Genomic DNA, 22266 nt, shown 5'->3' on the forward strand with positions numbered 1-22266 from the left:
TTGGAGGGGTTGGGTTTTTTTTGTTTGTTTTGTTTTGTTTTTCTTTTTTTTGTTTTTTGTCTCTAGAGACAGGATTTCTTTTTGTAGCCGTGGCTATTCTGGAACTTGCTCTGAGACCAGGCTGGCCTCAAACTCAGAGATCCACCTCCCTATGCTGAACATAAAGGTGTGTGCCACCATGCCTGGTTTACAGCTCTACTTTTAAAGCTGTTTTTATGTATAGTTTAGTCTTGAGAGTTACCTGTCTGAATCCAAGGAAGGTGTTAGTGTTTGGGGGCTGCTTCGTGTTTGTTTTTGTTTTTGTTTCAGAGACAGGGTCTCACCATGCAGCCTTGGCTATGCTGGAACTCATTAGGTAGACCTAAAGCTGACCTCAAACTCAGATATTCTTGCCCCTGCCTCCCAGTGCTGGGGTCCAAGGCATGCCCAGTTTAAGTGGTTTATTTTTACAAGACTCAAGGGTAAAACCAATGGATAGCCAAGGGTGAAAACTCTCATTTTATGTCTAAACATTCTAAAAAAAAAAACCTGAGGTACTTCTTTCTGGTCCTAGGGGATTTTCGATAAGGGACAAACAACCTGTGTTTCAGCATGTGATTCATATTTAAAATATAAGTAAGGTATTTTACCGTCTCTTCTGTCTGAGTCTTTAAAACATTATGTGCCTACACTCACAGCACACTGCAATTTATACACTCAGATAATGAAACTTCCTTCAGGGATGTTTGCTCTGTACTTAGATTCCTTAAAATTTACAAATGAACAAGAGTCACATTCCTAAGTTGTTTTAAAAATAATTCAGAAGTTTTTCTAAGAACAGGCAGTTCTTCTAGAAGCTACACGCAGAGCCATAGAATTCTCATATGGTCTAACAGTTGTACTTTAGGTATCTGCCCCAGAGATTAAAGATCCATGTTCACATAAAAACCCATGTTGGTTGTGTGTAGAACAATACTCATGTTCTCAAAGCTAGAAATACAAATAGCATTTGTTGCCAGGATAAACAAGTTGTGGTATGTCCATACAAGGAAATCCTATTAAGGCAGGGATCTGTTTTCTAAGAAATATCAGATTTGTGTGAGTTGGGATTCATGTGAAAAGGTAGACATGTTAGCACAAATCTGTGACCTTAGCTCTGGGTTAGCGGAAGTCAGAGAGCTTCCTGGAGCTCTCTGGCCAGCTCGTTTAGCCATGATGAGCTCTAGGTTCAGTGAGAGATTCTGTCTCAAAAATATATGAATTAAGATAAAATAAACTGTGATCCTCACTAACCTGCTTCACAGTGTGGTAACCAACTATTCACCTCAGTCTCCAAAGTACTGAAGTTAGGTGTGCAACACTATACCTGGCTCACCTGTGATATTTCTTAGAAAACAGATCCCTGCTACCAAAGTTGTTTGTTTTTCACTAAGCGCCTTGAACAAACTCCTAGTTGACTTCAGTGTATTGCTGTGCTAGGGAGCCACAACCTTATATTTTTTAATTTTTTTCTCCTCATTTTTAGTCAGAATTAGTAAATCCCCTTAAGATATCTGAATGCATGGTCGTAAGTATATTTCAAGCTAAGTGATAAAATATGTATAATATAAAATTTACCACAGAGTGAGTTTGCTACACGCCTTAATAAAATGGAAGTGGAACGTCAGAATTTGGCAGAAGCAGTTACCCTGGCAGAAAGAAAGTACTCTGAGGAGAGGAAGAAGGTTGATGACCTCCAGCAGCAAGTCAAGTTACACAGGTCGAGCTTGGAGTCTGCTAAGCAGGAGTTAGTTGACTACAAGCAAAAAGCTACAAGGATACTCCAAGTAAGCATAAGTACATGCTCAGATGTGCCCCTCGCTGGAAGATGCCAGCACTCTACACACTGGGGCACGTGTTGGCTACACTGCCCTGCTGCATATTGAGCTCTGATGAAATGGCTAAAAATCCTCTACATCTTACCACTGCTTGCTTGGTAAGATCTTCATCTCTGATGACGTGTTGTTGCTAAGCAGCTATATGATGCTCCTTTGGTGGTTCCTGTAAAAACTGTAGTCACCAGTGTGACCCCTCAACATTTCATCAGAGAGAAAATATGTGCTTTTATTTGCGTTTAGGTTAGTCTGTCTGTCTGCATGGGGTCTGTCTGTTTGCTTCAGTTCGAGTCGCTTCTTTGTTCTTGTGTGTTTGCATCTACTGTGACTGTGTCTTAAGCTCACAAAAGCATTTGGTGGTCAGTAGTGGAAGAATGAAGACTAGATTTTTTTCTTTGCTTTTGTTTTGTTTTGCTTTGTTGTAGTCCTCCTTTGAACCGATTCCCTGTTTTGTCTCAATCTCAAGTGTATCCGAATGCTTCGAACTGCGCTGTCTTCACTTACTAAGTACTTGTTCCCATTATCCCATCATCTAATTTCTGTCTATCACGTTTCTGAAACTATCTTCTCAAAGAGGTTTAGAATGACCAGAATTTATATTTGGCATCATATGTTAATGTTGTTTGCACACATTTGACTTTGAAAACACAGTCGGCTCTGTTACTGTCCCTCCATCTTGCAGAACCTGTCTTCTGTGCCGCGCACCACCTTGGCTCCCATTTTATCCTGTGTCATTGCTTTCAGCACTCTGGGTTCCCTTCCCAGGCTCCAAAGACTACGTGCGCCTAGGTCCTGTCCTAAACCCTCTTTTGCTACCTTGCACTGATGTATGCTCCCTCTGCTTCTGCCTGCCACCTCAGGAGACTTCATGCATGTCTCCACTCACCTGACCTCCGGCTCACACTGCTTGTTCTTTAGGTGTTGGGAGTCTCAACTCCTAAACTGGCTTCCTCATTATTTTGTCCTGGTAAATAATAGTAAAACATGAACCCACACAGTCATTTACAAAACTTTAGTTGTTTTCCTTTCAATTGAAGGGCACATTCAGCTTAGCAGAACTTTAAAAATCAAAATAATTGACAGGGTAAAGTCATTGATGTAGTACAATGGGACTTGGGTAAGAGAAAAACTCCTTTAAGTGCCCGGGGATGCCAGGGTTCACTGCACTGAGCTGACACTATAAAGAGAACCGTGAATGATAGGTAGGAAGGCTCACACAAGAGTAGAGATTTCAGATAAGAAGCTGTGCCAGAGGCAGGGGTCCTGAGAGAACCTGGTATGCCTGGGGAACTAGTGCTCATTGCTGGAGCATAGCAAATTAGAAATTAGATGATAGAGATAAAACGCAGTGATGGGCTGGAATCGGACTATGGAGGCCCATGCAGGTTTTGTCCTGCAGGTTAGGGACAGAGGTGCTAAAGAAATTGAGGGGGGGTATGAGATCTGAAATTAAGAGGTGTTGGGGGGTTGGGGATTTAGCTCAGCGGTAGAGCACTTGCCTAGCAAGCGCAAGGCCCTGGGTTCGGTCCCCAGCTCCGAAAAAAAGGAAAAAAAAAGAAAAAAAAAAGAGGTGTTGGGCCTGGAGAGATGGCTCAGAGATTAAGAGCACTGACTGCTCTTCCAGAGGTCCTGAGTTCAATTCCCAGCACACATGGTGGCTCACAACCATCTGTAATGAGATCCAGTGCCCTCTTCTGGTGTCTGAAGGCAGCTGCAGTGGACTCATAGAAATAAAAATAAATAAATCTTAAAAATAAGAAAGATGTGTAACAGCAGTGAAGAACTTAGGCTAGAGCTGGACATTATCTTGCTCATTATTGCCTGGTACTCAAGAAGTGTAATGTAGGAACAGGTGAGATGCTGAGATCAGAGGCAGGTGGATGCTGACAGGTGACGGGGTGCGTGAAGTGCGCATAGCTAGTTGGGTAGCTAATGGGTATAAGATAGAATATTTGAGAAATTTATATTAAAAATTTAATCAGAGAGAAGGGAAATAAGTCAAATGGATATCAGGATGTTGTTTCTTGTCCTCTGAAAGGGACAAAATAGGAATGACAACATGTTAGAGTTGAAGGGTTGTGACAAATTATAATGAGGTTGAGAAATTGATGTGACATTGAAGTGAATGTCAGAAAGGTAATTAAAACTTCAAGCCTGAAGCCCAGCAGAGAGTTATGACGTCAGCCATGGGAGATGGTATCAAGAGTGTAAATAAAATTAATCATGAGTAATATGCAGCTCGAGAGAAAAAAGCCTAGGGCTAATTACAGAATTTCAAACCTCAGCACTTGCAAACTGGAGAACCAGAAAGAAGCTGGGCCAAGGGAGAGAGTTAGGCAGCTTCTGTGACTTGATGAGGGCTCTTGGATTTGGCATATGGAATCCTTGAGGTTCTCAGAAAGGGGAGGTGAAGACCTAAAGGGAGTGACAGCTCGACTGGTAGCATAATGAAGGGCCATACATAGTTAGATGCAGACTTGAGGGTCTTAGGATTGGAGTGAGAGGCAGTTTATAAACAGTGATGTCGGGGTAGCAAATTTGAAAAAATTAAGTCTGAAGAGATGGAAATGCTTATAGTTCTGCCGTTTAAAAAAGGAAAAATTCTTGGGCTGGAGAGATGGCTCAGCGGTTAAGAGCACTGACTCTCTTCCAGGGGTCCTGAGTTCAATTCCCAGCACACATGGTGGCTCACAGCCATCTGTCATGGGATCCGATGCCCTCTTGTGGTGTATCTGAAGACAGCTGCAATGGACTCACATACATTAAATAGATAAGTCTTTAAAAAAATAAAAAAAATTTTGAACGAGGAATAACTAACCTTCTGTACTTAAGATGAAAGAATTAATTCTTACTGGTTGAGAGCAGGAACTTTATACACTGATCTTCATAAGATCATCTAAGATCTTCATAATGATCTACTGATCTCTTCTTTCTGCTCATCCTTCATGCCAGAGATCCACAGATTTTTTTTCTGTAAAGGATCATATAAGTATTATATACTCTATGGGCTAAATTGTTGCCATTGTGTATTCTTTGGTTTTACTTCTTATCATCCATTTGAAATGTGAAGAAACATGTTTAGCTTTTGAGCTGTACAGAAACTGGCCAGATAGGCCATGGACCATGATTTGCACACTTGTTATACCAAACTGCCTGATCCACCCTCCTGAAACACTCTTTACCACAGGGCTCCCCTGCTCACAGTCTGATAATTTGATTTAGCTTACCAAGTCAAATGAAATAATTTGGCCTCCTGATAAGCTGGCACCTGCCTGTTACTTTGGCACTTAGGAAGCTGAAGCAGAAGGATTTTGAGCAGTTGGAGGCCAACCAGGACTACAGTGCAAGACTCCATCTCAAACAAAACAAAAATAAACAAAAGTTAACCTGGTATCACTGACAGGAACTCCCTGAGCTGCCTCACATAGTGCTGTCCCACACACCACTGTGCTTTGTGTTTCTCTGTATGTTTGAAGACTAGCTGCATTTCAGGGTCAGGACGTGCTTTCAGGTGGCACTCCTGTCCAGCTCAGAACTCTGAATAATCCGACCAGTTCTCTGTTGCATGTGTTTATTGCTTTCTTCTTTCTGCTGCTGCTACTAATTTCCTGTTTAGTTTGTGCAGCAGAGGGTGCTTTCCAGTGGGGACATTATCTGTATCTCACAGAGCTCTTAGTGCAATGCCACATGCATTATATATGTTCCCAAAGCATAAGTTGGAGGACTATTGGGAAAAGAAGAATAAGAAGAAAAAAATAAGAGGGAAATCTTCTCATGAAACATTTCCAATTATAACATGATCATGGGAACTAAGATCCAGGGACAGAACAGCAAGGATCTTCAGTAAGCTGTGGATTCCCTCTGTGGATAAATGTCTGGGGGCCTTGTTTCGTATGGTGAGGTGACACTATGTAAGCTAGCTGGAAATAATGCTCAGCGGAGGAGTGTGCTTAGCATGTGTGTGGCTCTAAGCTCAGTCTCTGGCACCACAAAAAAGAAAGAAAAAGAAGAGAAGAGAAAAGAAAAGAAAAGAAAAGCACTGGTCGCTCTTAGAGAGGCTTTGGTTCCCAGTGCCCGCTGGTGACTTGCAGCCATCTGTACTAGTTCTAGAGGGCTTCATGCCCTCTTCTGACCTCTGTGGTAATAGGCCTTCATATGGTACACAGACATGCTTATAGGCAAAATACTTAAACAAGTATAATAAATAAATCTTAAAAAAAAAAAGCTGATATCTTTGCTTAATTCTGCTCTCTGTTTCACAACAGTCTAAAGAAAAACTGATCAATAGCTTAAAGGAAGGCTCGAGTTTTGAAGGCCTAGATAGCAGTACTGCTAGCAGCATGGAACTAGAAGAACTTCGGCATGAGAGAGAGTTGCAGAAGGAGGAGATCCAGAAGTTGATGGGCCAGATACATCAGCTGAGATCTGAGCTACAGGTAACATTCATTGCTTAGCACCCCAGACAGCCATTTCCCCCAGCTACATCAGTTTGAAATCAGGTTATGATTCTGTATTGTAGGGGAGATGGCATTATTGAAACAATGTGTTTCATTCTGCTAGAATGTTAATTACCATGTAGAAATATATCTACAGGAGTAGGCTTCTTGTCTGTTGACTAACTCCAAGGGGTAACAAATACAAGTATGAGCCGTATGCTGACAGGTACTTAAGCCTAAAGTTGCACCAGGAAACTGACAAGTATGTTTAAATGTTTGGATAAGACTCAGCAATAGCGTGCTTGCCTAGCATTTGGGAGCCCTCAGTCCAAGTCCCCTAGCACAAAACAATAACTTGAGCCATTTATTCCACATAAATAGGTGATCTTTGACACAAATATCATAGGGTAGAGTCTCTGGTGATAAACTAAATGCAGGGTAATGAACCTTCTAGTCTTTTTCTTCTAAGTAGAATCATTTAACATTTCTAAATATATATGAATTCCAGATTCTAGTTGTCGGATTAGAAATTGTATAGATGCTAACTAAATTTACTCATTATCTGTTCAGTCTTTTTTGGGTAAAAACATAAAAACAACTTGTAATATTTCATCCCAGCATCATGAATGACATTGACCTATTTTTCTTACCCGTGCTGAAGAGGTTTATAAAATCTGTATTAGATCTATAAAAAGCATTGCATCAAGTAAAATAAAAAAATAAAGACGCTATTAGTAGAGCTGGGGAGCTGGCTCAGCAGATAAATGCTCTTGCTGTACAAGCTTGACAGCAGAGCTCAGTCCCCAGAACCTACACAAAGGTAGATGGAAAGTGCTTACTCCACATTGTCCTCTTACCTACATATACACACGGCGGTAGGCATGCCATTCATCATTCATAGACATCATCATCATAATTCTCTTAACTACAATAGATGTACATGTCAACTGTTCAACAGTTGCTAGTAATCAGTATGTTAAGTTTACTGAGCACTTAATGTCCACACACTGGACACCTGTCCTAATTTTTTCTTCATTGTAGCCCTGAGAGGGAGGTGTTATTCTCCTTGTATCTTTGAAGAAATTTAGGCACAGAGAAGAAATAAAGCTCATCAGCAGGCTGATGAAGAGCTAGAGTGAGGACTAGAGCTCAACTCCCAAATGCATGCTCTTAGCCACTGTAGAATTGACTCTGAAGAATTGACCTGAGTGGGTAGAGTTGGTGGCAAAGATTAATTTGCTACTCCATGAACTCCAAAGCTGGGAAAAGTAATTGCTTTTTTTTCCCTTTGAGTCCATAAAATTGTGTGAGTTTGGAGAATTGTGTTGTGGTCTCAGTTCAAGAGTTTAAAGAGATGCAGGATGAGTAAAGACAGTGCTTCAAAGGATGAGATGCAGGATGAGTAAAGACTGCTTCAAAGGATGAGATGCAGGATGAGTAAAGACAGTGCTTCAAAGGATGAGATGCAGGATGAGTAAAGACAGTGCTTCAAAGGATGAGATGCAGGATGAGTAAAGACAGTGCTTCAAAGGATGAGATGCAGGATGAGTAAAGACTGCTTCAAAGGATGAGATGCAGGATGAGTAAAGACAGTGCTTCAAAGGATGAGATGCAGGATGAGTAAAGACAGTGCTTCAAAGGATGAGATGCAGGATGAGTAAAGACAGTGCTTCAAAGGATGAGATGCAGACAGTGTTGGCTCTCATCTCTCATCCTGCTGCACAGGCTGGTGGTTAACCTGTGAGGAGAAATGCAGGAACCTGGAGCTCTATTCTCTGTACTGGGAAGGTTTGTTTGTTTATTTTAGTTTCCTGAGACAGGGTTTCTCTTATGTAGTCTTGACTGTCCTAGAACTTGATCTTTAGACCAGGCTGGCCTTGAAATCACAGATTCATCTGCTTCTGCCTCTCCAAGTGCTGGGATTAAAGGTATGCACCACTACTTCTAGCTAGTTTTTTGAGTTTGAAAAAGTGTGATTAAGAAATATGGGAAAGTAAAAAAAAAAAGAAAGAAAGAAATATGGGAAATTGGGTAGATAGAAGCAGCTCACATGCTAACTTCGGTAATGTCAGGATAAATATTCTCTCTGTGTGCTGGTTGATGGTGCACACACTATTTACATCCTACAGTAACAGAACTACTATAGTGAAGTCCCTTTTGGTATTGTACTTTTGTTCTTTGAAAGTGTTAGGTTTTCAATAGAGGCATGAATGGCCTAGCAAACTGCTCGGTCATAAGGCTGGGCGGGTTGTGGGCCAGGCAGCTGGGGCATCCTGGTCATTCACTCACTGCTAGCCTAATTACATAGGGAAAGTATCTGCTTCAATTCCCGTGAAGCCAGTCCACAGGATGTGATGATTGTTCAGTATGTGTTGAACAAAACCCTTTGGTTTTTGCTCTCACATGTATGGTTCTCCTTAGGATATGGAGGCTCAGCAGGTTAGTGAAGCAGAATCAGCAAGAGAACAATTACAAGATCTGCAAGACCAGATAGCTAAGCAGAGGGCATCTAAACAAGAGCTGGAAACGGAGCTGGACCGAATGAAACAGGTAAGGAGCGGGCACCTCCCAAGAAAGGCTCAGAGAATTAGTGTTTAGGTAGGAACTTGCAGGTTCCTCTTGCCTTTCCATCCCACCCTCCCTGGTTTGAGGTTTTGTTTGCTTGCTTGTTTTTTTTTTTATGTTTATCATTATTGTTTGTATGCGTGATATTTGAGTACAGGCACATGCTGCCACATGTGCCACTGCTTGCTTGTACAAGTCAAAGGACAACTTTGTGCTGTTGGCTCTCTCCTTCCATGTTTACATGGGTTCTGGGTATTGAACTCAGGTCATCAACGATGGCAGTACCTTTACCAACTGAGCCTTTTCTCTCCTTACTTTTTTTGGGGGGGGGCATGGATTAAAGGCATGCACCCCTCTTGTTTGTTTTTTAAGATAGAGCCTCTCTACGCAGTACTGGCTTTCTTGGAACTCTGTAGACGAGGCTGGCTTCAAACTCACAAAGACTCACCTGGCAGCAGTGGCCTCTGTCTCCCAAGTGCTGGGATTTGTTTGTTTGTTTGTTTGTTTGTTTGTTTGTTTGTTAAGGTTTATTTAGTTGTGAGGCTTATGTGCATACTGCTTGAGTATCTACGCAGGTGCATGTGCCTGTGCGTGTGCACATGCTAGAAGAGATCAGGAGTCCTCCTCTATCACTTTAAACAAAATTATTTATTTTATTATATGAGTGCTCTGCTACATGTACAGTTACATGCCAGAAAAGGGCATCAGATCTCCCTAGAGACGGCCGTGGGCCACGATGTGGTTGCTGGGAATTGAACTCAGGACCTCTGGAAGAGCAGCCAGTGCTCTTAATTGCTGAGCCATCTCTCCAGGTGCACCCCCACCCCCTTTATTATTATTATTATTATTATTATTATTATTATTATTATTATTATTTTGAAACAGGGTTTCTTTATGTAGCCCTGGCTGTCCTGGAACTTACTCTGTAGATCAGGCTGGCCTCAAATTCGGAGATCCACCTGCCTCTGCCTCCTAAGTGCTGGGATTAAAGGTGTATGCCACCCCTCCCTGGCCCTCTATTACTTTCTAATTATTCCTTTGAGACAGCATCTTTTCCTAAATGTGAGCTCTTGTCTCAGCTTAGCTAGAACCAGCAAACACGTGTGATCCTCCTGTCTCTGCCCTCATCCACTCAGAGTTGGGCTATAGGACACCCTCCTAGTTAAATGGATGCTGGGAGCTGAACTCTAGTCCTCATAATTTTGCATAACATGTTCTTAATTGTTAATCCATCCCAGTGGCTCATGATGTTGTTACTGTTGTTACTGTTGTTGTTTTGTACTAACAGACGGAAAGTTGGGCAGATGGAATGGTGTCGTAACTGCCCAATACTATAAATGAGGCGAGGTAAAAACTAGTGTCATCAGCTCAGAGCCCAGAACTCTCTCTAGTTCATCTGTCTGTCAGGGTGTGTACAAAACACAACACATACTGTGTTCCTGCCATCCACTCTCCCTGCTAGAAACACTGTTAGTGCCATATTAGCTGCTTCTGTTGGCTTCCCAAGCCAAGTTATTTACGTCAGTATATTGTAGTACATACATTGTTTTTATACTGAAGCAGTTGATGTTAAATGCATTGATAGCCACATTTTCAGAGTAAGATTCTACATCTCATAGTAATACAGTAGTAACTGTGAACATGTAAATGACACAGTAATAATCACTATTGATGTTAGCACTTGCTATCTTATTTTATACAGTAAAAAGTCAGTACCATTCAACTCATAGGAAACTATTCTTGTGATTCTTAGTACATTACTCATAACATTGCTGATTTGTGTACTTTTAGTTCTCTTTATTTTTTCAAGTGCATTTAAATTCTTTGAATGAGTTTTTCATTAGGGTTTATTATGGAAATAGTATTTAAAATTATTTTGTAAGTGTTAAGAGAAAACCAAGCAGCGACCTTCAAGGCATGTGTACCACAGGCAGCTTTAGTAAGTGTGATTATAAGATTAGCTGTCCTTTCAGAATTGCATTGTAGTTAATTCAAGGAGCTGCTGTGTATCAAAGGGCAGCAGTTTAATGTGATTGATAGAAGATAATATTCAGTTATTATGGGAGATGTTTTCCTGTAACCTCTCTCAAATGCCATTTTTAAAATTATGAAGTCGAGGAACATGAGCTGACTGTAGCTGTAGGTGACTTACTTATCAGAGATTCCAGGTGTAGTATTTAATTTTAGGATTAAATGGGTACCATAGTGAGTAATTTCAGCCTTAAATTTGAACAGACCTAGAACAGGGAAGAAATCTGGTAACCTTTCTGGTAAATCTTTACTAGAACATCAGCCTTGTACCCATTGAGCCCTTTATTTATATATATATATATATTTTTTTTTTTTTTGGTTCTTTTTTTTTCGGAGCTGGGGACGGAACTCAGGGCCTTGTGCTTCCTAGGCAAGCGCTCTACCACTGAGCTAAATCCCCAACCCCGCCCTTTATATTTTTAAAAAGTTATTTATGAACATATTACTAACAGCATCAATCTTTACTATAGATAGCAAATATCTCCTTTAGTTTGTTGTCATAGTCAGTAATAATACTATTCTATAATAAGTTTACATTCATAAATGATGTCCCATTCTTCCTCATTGCTGTAAGGTAAGAATATTTTGCATTTTCTGGTGATTTACCCAGTGGCAGTGCTTAGAGCGTCATGCTGCAATGTGACTTTTCCTCAAATCGTGAACGTCCATGTCTGGTCCATGCAGTGACATGTGGCTGTGACATGAGCTGAGTCCTCGGTTTGAGTCTTGTGCCTTGGGCTGTGGAGATGGCGTAGAGCACACTCAGATTGCTCTGTTCATTCCTCACACTAGGAATTCCATTACGTGGAGGAAGATCTGCATAGAACGAAGAACACACTGCAAAGCAGGATTAAAGATCGAGAGGAGGAAATTCAAAAGCTGAGGAATCAGGTAGGAACGGGGAAAGTGGGTGACCTGAGCTGCTTCAGTAAGGCCTTCTCTTTCCATTTGCTTCAGAATTTTATGTGAGGTTTGGGGCTGCTGTAGCTGTATCATCTCACACCACTTGAGACTTCATTTAAATACACCGTGGCTTCCTCTTGCAGCCACTCCATGTGAGGTTAGATTATCTCTAAAACTTCGTGGCTTCTCACCCTGGTGTGTGCTTGCTGATTGTCACATTCATGGTTTCTTTTCCTATCAAAAACCTACTGCTTGATCTTCACAGTATCAATTAGTAGGGCATCTGTAAAGTCTCTACACTTATTTATTTCTTAAAATATAAAATAAAATAATGGCACCTATATACAGTTTTCATTCTTTCAAGACTAATGTATGAGAGTAGAAAAAAAATTTTTTAAATTGTCCCTTTCGTAAAGTTTACTTTTTTTTTTTTTTTTTTTTGAGCCATTGTCCCATTTTGCAGTCCTCGCTGGTATGGAACTGACTGTGTAGGCCAGGCTGGCCTCAAACTCAGAGAGATCTGCCTGCCTCGCCTCTTGCATACTGGAATTAAAGTTGTGTACCACCGTGAGGTACTAGCCTCAAAGATTGTTTTTGATGCGGCTAGAACTAAGCTTATGGACTAGAAAGTATCAGGTCCCCTTTACGAAGTTTAGAAGAAAGAGCTCCTACAGGAGACACAAAAGGCCTAGTCAGAGAAAAGCTATAAATTGAAATCAAAATGTAAATCTCTGTTTACTGAAAGGCAGTGCCATGTGAAAGGAGGACAGGGGCAGACTGGAGAGGAGGCTCCCGGCACGTCCTCTGCCTCCTGGTGCTGCCTGGTGCAGGCAAGTCACCCACTGCTAGCTCTGGAAGGCAGACTATGAGTGTACGTAAGGAGTCCAAGACTGGAAGCTGCTGTACCCTGCTGTACCGTACCGTTGCTGTTAGTGGACAGAAGACCTGAGTAGACCTTCCTCAAGGGGTCAGAGGAGCTTGTAAGCCTGTGCTTGGGTCCCAGGTTATCAGGAAGAGTCCACTCCAATCCCAAGACAGTAGTGTGGCTCAGCTTTGTGGTGAGAAGAAGCCTGTGCTGTGGGCTACTGCACAGTGCCAGGAAATGGTTCTCCTTTCATTTTCTTTAAATTGCAGTTTGTTTGTTTGTTTGTTTGGTTTTGAGACAAGGTCTTGCTATTTAGTCCTGGGTGACCTTGAATGTACTATAGTCTTTCTGCCTCAACCTTCAAGTTCTAGGCTTACAGTCCTGCACCACCACTTCTTGTAGGCAGCTGGCTGTTTCTGGTGAGGTTATCATCCATTGTCCCTGTGACTCTAGTGTATCCCACAAAAACACTTTGAGTTTTGCATTTATTCATCAATAGTCCAAATTGGAAATAAACCAGGTGTCCCTACAGGTGAATGAATAAACCTGTTGTGAGCTGGAATAAACCAGGGATTGGAGAGGTAGCTCAGTAACTAAGAGCACTGGCTGTTCATCCAGAAGACCTAGGGTGCTTGATTGCCAGCATCCACAGCGTGCCTCACAGTTATCTATAACTCCAGTTCTAGGGAATCCAACACCCCTCTGACCTCCACGAGCACTAAGCATGAATGCGTTATACAGATATACGTGCAGACAGAACACTCATATACATGAAATTATAAAATAAAAACAAAAACGTCTGTGGAGTAATGTGTTATTCTCCTAGGAAAGTTCACTCACAGGGAACTCAGGAACGGTCAAGAGCAAATTCAGGCACTAGAACTGAAAGTGAGCTGTGTGTGATGGTGGAGTATTCTGTTCTGTCTGAAGTCACGTGGCGAGGGGATCATAGAGCACAGTCTTTCAGGGGCTACACTTTCACAGTGCCATACTGGTGAACTGTGGATTTAGAATCGTGCTTAAGAAATTTGAACTGTGGCCTGTAAACTTGACCATGTCACTGCAGTAAGAATATAGTTTACAGTGTGTCTTCATAGTCACATGTATTCATGATACACATCCAGAACAGAAGCCCAGCCTGATGAGGACCTGCCTGTAACCTCTGCACTCAGGAAGCTGAGGCAGGAGGGTCATGAATTGGAGGCCAGCCTGAGCTATGTAGTGAGTTTAAAGCTACAAAAGGAGACCATTTCATAACAGCAACAGCAGTAACAAAGAGTTAGCACACAGTAACAGAAATGCTTATAGACAGTGTATTATATGACTTTCAGGAATATCACTTCTCTTACCTTCTCTACCTGCTGATGTGTGGCCTACTGATGTGCTTTAAGAATCAATTCTAGCCAGTGAAAACCATTACAGAGATTCAAGGACCCAATTCATGTCCTTTCTATACCATCCAACTTAAAACTTGTGTGCTGATTTAGTGATCATTTTCCCTTCAGCTCACCAACAAAACTTTAAGCAACAGCAGCCAGTCGGAGCTAGAGAGCCGCCTCCATCAGCTAACGGAAACACTCATCCAGAAGCAGACCCTGCTGGAGAGCCTCAGCACAGAGAAGAACTCCCTGGTCTTCCAGCTGGAGCGCCTCGAGCAGCAGCTGCACTCTGCCGCCACGGGGCCCAGCAGCGGATCCTCCATTAACATGTCTGGAGTTGACAGTGGTGAAGGTAACCCTAGGAAGGACATGGTGCCAAAAACATGATTTTGAAAATTTACAGAAAAGCTGATTTTATTGAAAAGAAACTTTAGTGATTCTTTTCCCAATGTGAGACCTGGGTTCTGTGCCATGATGTGTATTGGAGTAAAATCTCCTAAGGTTAGACTTGGAGAGAGAGGGCCTGAGAGTGGGGAGCATGTTGGAATAATAAGATACTACAAGACAGAGACAAGGCAGGAATTCAGTAGCATAGAAATTTCAGGACAGTTAAAGGAAATGTGTTTTCAGGATCCCTTAGTAAATGACTGCTAGGGTTGGAGTCTTTATTAATTTACATGTTTGTTATGTGCTTTAATTGTGATAGCAAAGTCTGTAGATTATTAAGATGCATATTCAAAAAGAGTATGTCAGCATCAATATCAATACATCGGAGTTTTGAACTTTAGAACCTCATAAAGCCTGTACAAAGTCATGGAGCAAATCTCTCAGGTCTTTGCCTTTAATATTAACTTTAAAATAAAATATTTAAAGAGAGAATGCCAGGTATGAAGATCAGTTGTAATTTAAGTAGGGTGGCCAGTGGAAAGTCCAGTTGAAAAGAGATGGTTATCAAAGTTCCAAAGAGTAAGCTAAGGAAGCGAACTGGAAGGAGGTCTGGAAGAAAAGTGTTCTAACGAGTTAGAGGAGTGGTGGAAAGCCATGAGGGAGGAGGGTCCCTGGAAGGAGTTAGGCTGAGGGTAGTGCATAATGGAGTCAAAGAGCTTGGAGGAAGCTGCAGAGACCTGCATAAGGATGTTAAGTAAGGTAGGGTCTGATTTACACTGTATTGTGATGTCTCTGGGTGACTTAGACTTGGTCTGGTGATGTGGTTCAGTGGTCAGCATTTGCTAACATGTAAGCAACCTGGGTTTTCCCCAAGTACCATAAACAAACAAACAAACAAAAAGCCAGAAATCTCAAGACGGCTAAGAATAGAGGCAAAGAGGCCTGGATACTTTGCATTGATCCATGTAAGGGATGATAGTTTTGACCAGAGTGGAATTAGGGGATGGAGGAATGAGAGAATTTACTTGAAAAGTGAGCTGGTAGATCTAACTGACCAACTGGATAAAAGCTTGAAAGAAAAGAGTGAAAGATTTAGCCTGAGTGGGTGGAAGGGTGGTGTTGTTATTTACGGGGATGGGGAAACACAAAGAGAGGGAGCTTGCTAGGGAGAGAAAGAGTCTGGAATCGTAGTTGTAGGTACTTGAGCCGGTTGTCCTAACGGATCTAGGAGAACTGGATAAGCAGTCAGGTGGTTGGAGTGGGGTGAGCTGGTTATACCCGTAGGAGCCAGCATCCTCAGCAGTGCACAAGCCACTGGCCTCTCTCAGAGCCAAAGCCCAGGAATGTTGACTCTTGCCAGCACCAGGTAGTGTAAAGTGTCTGTTACCTGCTAATGTCTTGTGGACATTGAAGCATTTTGTTTGGCCGATCTGTATTATGGTTTCTTCTACTCTGGGGTAGTGCTTAGAAACTTAGTCTTAAGGCACTCTTCTTCATATAATCGGATACATTTTCAACTCTAGTGCTCATAGAAAGTCAGTTTTAGTGTCACTGTATTAATCTGTTCTCTTATTTAAACAGGGACACGCCTGCGAAATGTTCCTGTTCTTTTTAATGACACAGAAACTAATCTAGCAGGAATGTATGGGAAGGTTCGCAAAGCTGCTAGCTCCATTGACCAATTTAGGTAAGCAGTGCCACTCAGTGGGAGCGATGGGACCTCAACTGTTTTATAATGTCTTCAGTTGGTACAGTGACCCTGAGCCCATTGGGCAGAGGTAATATTTAAAGTGGCAGTTCCCTTATTCCTTTTTGATACTCCCAAACTCTGTGAAGATGTCTTAGGCAGTCTGCCAGTGGCTCAGCATTGTTAAAAATTCTTAATCCTGGCCATCCTTTCTCCAACAAACTCTATGAAGAAGCTACCATTACTTAACCTAAAGTAGGTAGATCCACTTCTCCCCCCCCCTCCCTCCCTCCCTCCCCCCCCTCCCTCCCTCCCTCCCCCCCCTCCCTCCCTCCCTCCCTCCCTCCCTCCCTCCCCCCGTCCCTTACTCTTTCAAGACAGAGAGACAGGGTTTCTCTGTGTAGCCTGGCCATCCTGGAACTCATTCTGTAGACCAGGCTGGCCTTAAACTCAGAGATCTGCCTGCCTCTGCCTCCTGAGTGCTGGCATAAAAGCTATGTGCCACCATGGACTGCTGAAGATGTCATCATTCACTGAAACCAGTTCCACCTGTATTAAAGAGACACACTCAGGAACATTGACCTCATGAGGTCAAGACCAGCTTGGGCTGTATAGCGAGATCATCTCAAAACAGCTCATTGAGTGACAAGTCTTCTGTCTCCTGAGAAGGTGTCCATGTGATGTCTCATCCCAGTACTTCATTGTGGATTTGAGGAAAAGATGCTATTACAATATACAGCTGAACATCTCCTTATAACTTGCTTTACGGGGTTGGGGATTTAGCTCAGTGGTAGAGCACTTACCTAGGAAGCACAAGGCCCTGGGTTCGGTCCCCAGCTCCGAAAAAAAAAGAACAAAAAAAAAAAATAACTTGCTTTACACATGTCCATAAGTAATATTTACAATTTGTGTTATATATTTACATATAAATGTTTATAAAAACATCTACTTTACAATGAAAATATTTTAACAGTTTACCTAGAGCTTTGATAAATTTCATCCCTAAAATAACTCTGTCAGTTTTTCTTTTAGTGTTTATAGTTAGACATAGTCTTGATGAATTGTGTGATAAGACTAATGTTTTCTTAGCCTTTCTCTGAGTTAGACTAGAGCTGTAGTGTAGAGAGAGAGAAAGTTCCTGAAGCCACAGACTTCAGTCACTGTCTGAAGTGCATGTCATCTGCATAGTACCTGAGGAGAACTTTCTTGCAGTGCAAGTGTTAGCAGCAGTAAGAGAGGGAAAGGTGTGTTTATATACACACACAGGACACACGCATACATAATCTAGATAAAGAAAAGCCAGAACAAAGCTGTGAGCACTGAGGGTAGGCATCACACTGCTCTGTCACATTCACTCATGTCTGCTTGAGTGTGTGCATCCCCTCCCTTCCTCCCTTCCTCCCTTCCTCTCTTCCTCCCTTCCTCCCTTCCTCCTTTCCTCCCTTCCTCCCTTCCTCCCTTCCATACTTCTTTCAATCTTCTTCTGTTTTGTTTGTTTGTTTTGTCTTATTTTGAGACAGCTTTGTAACTCTGGCCTAGAATTTACTCTGTAGTCCAGGCTGGCCCCACACCCTCCTGCCGGTGCTGAGATTAAAGGTGCACACCACACCTGGCCTTGTCTCGGTTCCTGTGGCTTAGTCCTCTTGGAAAAGAGTGTCTGTGCAGAAGCTTCTAGATTAGCCGTTTCTGAATAAATGCTTGTGCTGAAGTCTTAATGGCTAACTCCAAATAGTGACAGAAGCATTCTGTTTGCTGTGACCTTCCTGTGTCATGCATTTTAAGTGATCATGTGAGTCATAGAAATTAGTGTGAGTGAGGTTTTAAAAACATTGGCTATTAACTCAAAAAGATTGGCTTTAAGTATAATTCCCTTTCTCTCATCGTTTGCACAGTATTCGCCTGGGAATTTTCCTCCGGAGGTACCCCATAGCACGAGTGTTTGTGATTATCTATATGGTGAGTAGTGAAGAAGTGATGCCACACTTGATTTCTGTCTGTTGTCTTAGCTGCTAATCCTACTCATATTTTACCAATCAACTTTGAAAGGGAATACAGCTCATCTTTGACCATTAAGCTTTTCTTAGACTGCTTTACAAGTTAGCATTTATTATGTTGAGATCATAAGTGCTCAGAGTTTTCCTGCTGATAAAATCAGCTGTAATGTAGGTAATGGTCACTTCCGTTTCTAAGTCTGTCTAATGACAACAGTATAGTGTAGAACAGCTGACTGACTTTATCTTAATGCTGTAAAGTTGCTTTGATTATTTTCATGTGTTTTACTTTATTTTTCTAGAAGGATCTTAGACCAGTGCCTTGTTTTCTGGCTTTTTAGTTGCAGAATCAACTGCAGTAGTTTGTGGTGTTGGTCTGTGTGGGCTGTTCCTGAAAGCCCACGCACTGTGCTAGTGGGGGTGTCTCTAAGAGGTTCAGTCTATTTTCTTAAAAAAAAAATAGAAGCCTACTTTTAAAGGAAATGTCTATGTGTTCCATTAGAGGAAAGAGCTATTCCTCTAAATAAAAAGATTTAAGAATGGAGGATGAGTGAGGAGGAAGGAAAAAGAAGACATCAGAGAGGCTCTAGGGAGCACCCTGTGGGGATTGTCTGCTGGGAGCAGACACCACAACCACAGCAGCTCTTATCAGGACATTTAATTGGGCCTGGTTTACAGGTTCAGAGGTTCAGTCCATTATCATCAATGTGGGAGCAGGACAGCATCCTCGCAGGCAAGATACAGGAGGAGCTGAGAGTTCTACATCTTCATCTGAAGGCTGCTAGGAGAAAACTGACTTCCAGGCAGCTAGGACGAGGGTCTTAAAGCTCATACCCACAGTGACACACTTTGTTCAACAAGGCCACAACTCCTAATAGTGCCGCTCCCTGGGCCAAGCGTATTCAAACTACCACAGGGGCCGATGGCCCAGGTACTGGCTGCCTCATAAGGGTACCGGTCAGTGTTAGATGCTGGGCGTTGCATCCTACAGAGTTTACACACCCAAACTGATGGGACTTCATGGCATTCAAACTGCTCCAAGGAAGCCAGAAATGTGTCACTGATTCAGCATCTGTCACTGACATATTGTTCCTGTCCAGTGTACTTTTCCATCTCTTTATCAACAAAGCTGATTAAACTGTTCCTTAGAACACCAGTCATTAACTGTTCTACAAGGTCTTGCCAGCTGATGTCTGTGTGTCTAGCAGTGCTATCTAAGCCCTCTTTGCACAGTCACCTTACATGGGAGTCATGAGCATTTGGTGTTCAGGCTCTTCTCCTCTCAGCTCAGAGGTCTGCAGTGTGACGCTCTGTTCCTGAGCTCGTCAGGTCTCATGTTTCTCCATTAGTCAGCCAGTAAACACGCACTGAGCCGGCTGTGTTCCAGACTGTCCCAGAAGGGTACAAAGACAAGGCACGGTCCCTGTCCTCCCTGTGCAGTCCTCAGACAAAGATGGGTTTATTGGCGGACACATGAATTGTTTTTTCTCCCTGTAGGCTTTACTTCACCTCTGGGTCATGATTGTCCTGCTGACCTACTCACCAGAAATGCACCATGACCAACCATATGGCAAGTGAGCTGAGCCGCTGGCTCCCATGAGTGCCTGCCATTGTCCAGAGCTGGGGTCTGCAGGAAGAGCAACACTAAGACTTCTAGGAACAGTGCACAAGATGGTCGCATCATGGAAAGCTTCTAATCTTCTGACTTATCTCTGGTGTCTGACTTTCCCCTTTTCCTTAAGAGTCTCTAAATGCAGACAGTAATTTGACAAATTAAGCTCGACTGTCTCTGAGTTCAGTTGCCCTGGATATGTATAGAGAAAGAGAGATGGGGGCTGCTCACCTCTGTACAGACCTTTCTATATTTTAGGGGACACTGATTATGGGTTATAATCAGGGAAACTAATTGTATTTAGGGATTAAAAATAAAAAGATTTTTTAATAACTTAAAGTGTTTTATATTTTCATATATTTAACTGCAAATATTTAATTTTACATGTTAGATTCTTGGTATAATTCTCTTTTTAAATACATAAATAAAATTCATTGTGCATTTTTCTTTTCTTTTTTTTTTAAGAACAACTTTCATCCCCTTTAAAGACAAGCTTTCCAGTGGTTTCAGTGAGTGCGGCTGGAAGTCACAGCCACGGTCACTAGGTGGCTGAAGTAGTCCCCACCGCTTTCCTCTCTACCCCTGAGTTGTCTTGCTTTGCCCCAGCGTGTGTCTCGGGGTGTGTAGCTCCTGCTGTAGCATGTGGGAGATGTCTGATTACCAGTACCGTAGCCAGGATACCACAGTTACAGTAAGTACACAGTTTTCTGTGTGACCAGCATGATCTGTGATTGTCCTTCCTCTTCGTCTTTGTCTCTAGATTCACATGTTTTGTCACCCAAGTCCTGGCGGTCTCTTTATATGTAATTGATGCATGTGGCTCTTGGACAGTGAGTGGGAGCAGTCCCCTCCTGGGCCTGTCTTGATGTGGTCACTTGAATGTCCACTGAGAACCTTGGTGACACCATTGCCATAACTTGAACTGGCACACGGGCCATAGAAAGCCCTCAGGACCTTGCACATCATGAAATGGATGGTTCCCGTTTTTATAAAATGTTAGGTATATTTGGGCTTTTTTTTCAGTGTATCGGAAATGAAAAAGGCTGGGAGTCTCACATGTAAACAGGGGCTCGGCATCTCGGCATAGAGCTCAGCGCTGAAACTAGGAGATTGATAGCGGGAGTCTTACTGAGGAAGAGCCATGACAGCCTGAGCTATGGAGTTAGGAGGAAGGAAGAGTTCAGTCTTGCTAATGGATTTTAAGATTTTTTTTTTTCTTCATTTGAAAATGTTTCAGGAAAATGATTAAAACCAGGTTCCCCCCCTTAAATGGGAAACAGCACATGCTCAGCACCGTGTTGCCAGACTTCCCGTCTTTGTTTAGTCCTGGCTTTTGTTGAGACATCTGTAAGTCTTTGGTCCAGTCTGCACATTCCTGGCTTTGGCAGTGTTTGACTGTTTCCGGTTCTGCACTCACTTGGTGATCTTCAGATTCAGCTCTTGACTACTCACAAACCGGGGAAGGGGGTGTGAAAAGAAACCTCGAGCTCATTAGAAGGCTTGTAGGAATGCCAGCTTAGTGTCTTCCTGTGTCCAGTACACGGAGTCAAAGCGATTTCAAACACGCGTCTATGGTCCCTGGACAGCCTTGTATTGATAGGTGTCAGGTTACCTGTGGGGTAGGGCACACTCCTCAGGCCTCACCAAGCTCCATCCCCTAATTGCCTGGGATCACCTGCATACTGGAAATGGCACAGTGGGCCTCAGTGAGCACAGAAGGCAGGAGGAGCTGGTGAAGCCTAAGAGTCAGGACCAATCGTCCATGACACTTGGGACTGGGACTGGCCTTAAGAATCATGATGGAGAAGCCAATGGACTTTTCTCCTTCAGCTTTTACAATTAAGGGTTAGAACTCTCTGAGGAGAAAGACAAACTGTGCCAGTGGCTAAAGGCTGGTATAGCTGCAGAGTAGTCCAGCAGAACACTCAAAGCCAGCTAGACCTGCCATTTCTAACTGCTACTGCTTCAGGATACGCCCTGCTAGCCTTTAGCCTTAGGAAGTTGCTTTCTCCCACTCTATGTCTGGACCATGACACCTGAGACCCAGAGAACCTGTATAAATACTGCTTGAGGAAATTTCCTACCCCTGCCTTCCAGAAGTTCTCCACCTGTTAGGTTTGTTAGAATTCCACCATGCCTTCCATGGCTGAACTCTTGGACCGAAACTGGTGGTTTTAGGAGAGCTTTCCCTAAAGGGAAACTCTGGCTGATAGAAGAAGGCCTCTAGGGGTAGGCCTTAGCCCCACTCCTCTGTTTTCCCTGTCCTCAAAGATAAGAGCAGACAGTTCATGGCTGCATGGACCCAGCCATGCCTTCCCTTCCATGATGGAGGGGACCCTCTCAAACCACAAGTCAGAATAACCTCTCTAGTTACTCCTTGCCAGTGAAATTCTGCCAGCACTAAGAAGAGGAACTACACTTGACTCATGAATAACCCTTCCATTAAAATTTGACTTTCAAATTCAAGCCATCAAAGAAGTCAGCAGTCCACTCCACCTCTGGGGTGTGTGCTACTGCTCATCCCTGTTTCTAGCTTCTCCATTTTTTCCTGCACTTA

General features: G+C 42.6%; 1 protein-coding gene across 1 annotated transcript in view; it reads left to right on the forward strand.

Moving 5' to 3' along the window:
• Golga5 (golgin A5) overlaps nt 1-20153 on the forward strand; it is a 28161-nt gene extending 8008 nt beyond the window's left edge. The window contains exons 6-13 of the mRNA NM_001033065.2: nt 1602-1805; nt 6119-6289; nt 8711-8839; nt 11678-11776; nt 14159-14384; nt 16001-16106; nt 17999-18062; nt 19595-20153. Coding sequence (NP_001028237.2) covers nt 1602-1805; nt 6119-6289; nt 8711-8839; nt 11678-11776; nt 14159-14384; nt 16001-16106; nt 17999-18062; nt 19595-19675 — 1080 coding nt within the window. The 3' untranslated portion in view covers nt 19676-20153. The remainder of the gene's footprint in view (nt 1-1601; nt 1806-6118; nt 6290-8710; nt 8840-11677; nt 11777-14158; nt 14385-16000; nt 16107-17998; nt 18063-19594) is intronic.
• The last annotated feature ends 2113 nt before the right edge of the window (nt 20154-22266 follow it).

This window comes from Rattus norvegicus, chromosome 6, assembly GCF_036323735.1.
Source record: "Rattus norvegicus strain BN/NHsdMcwi chromosome 6, GRCr8, whole genome shotgun sequence".
In the NCBI taxonomy this organism is placed as follows: domain Eukaryota; kingdom Metazoa; phylum Chordata; class Mammalia; order Rodentia; family Muridae; genus Rattus; species Rattus norvegicus.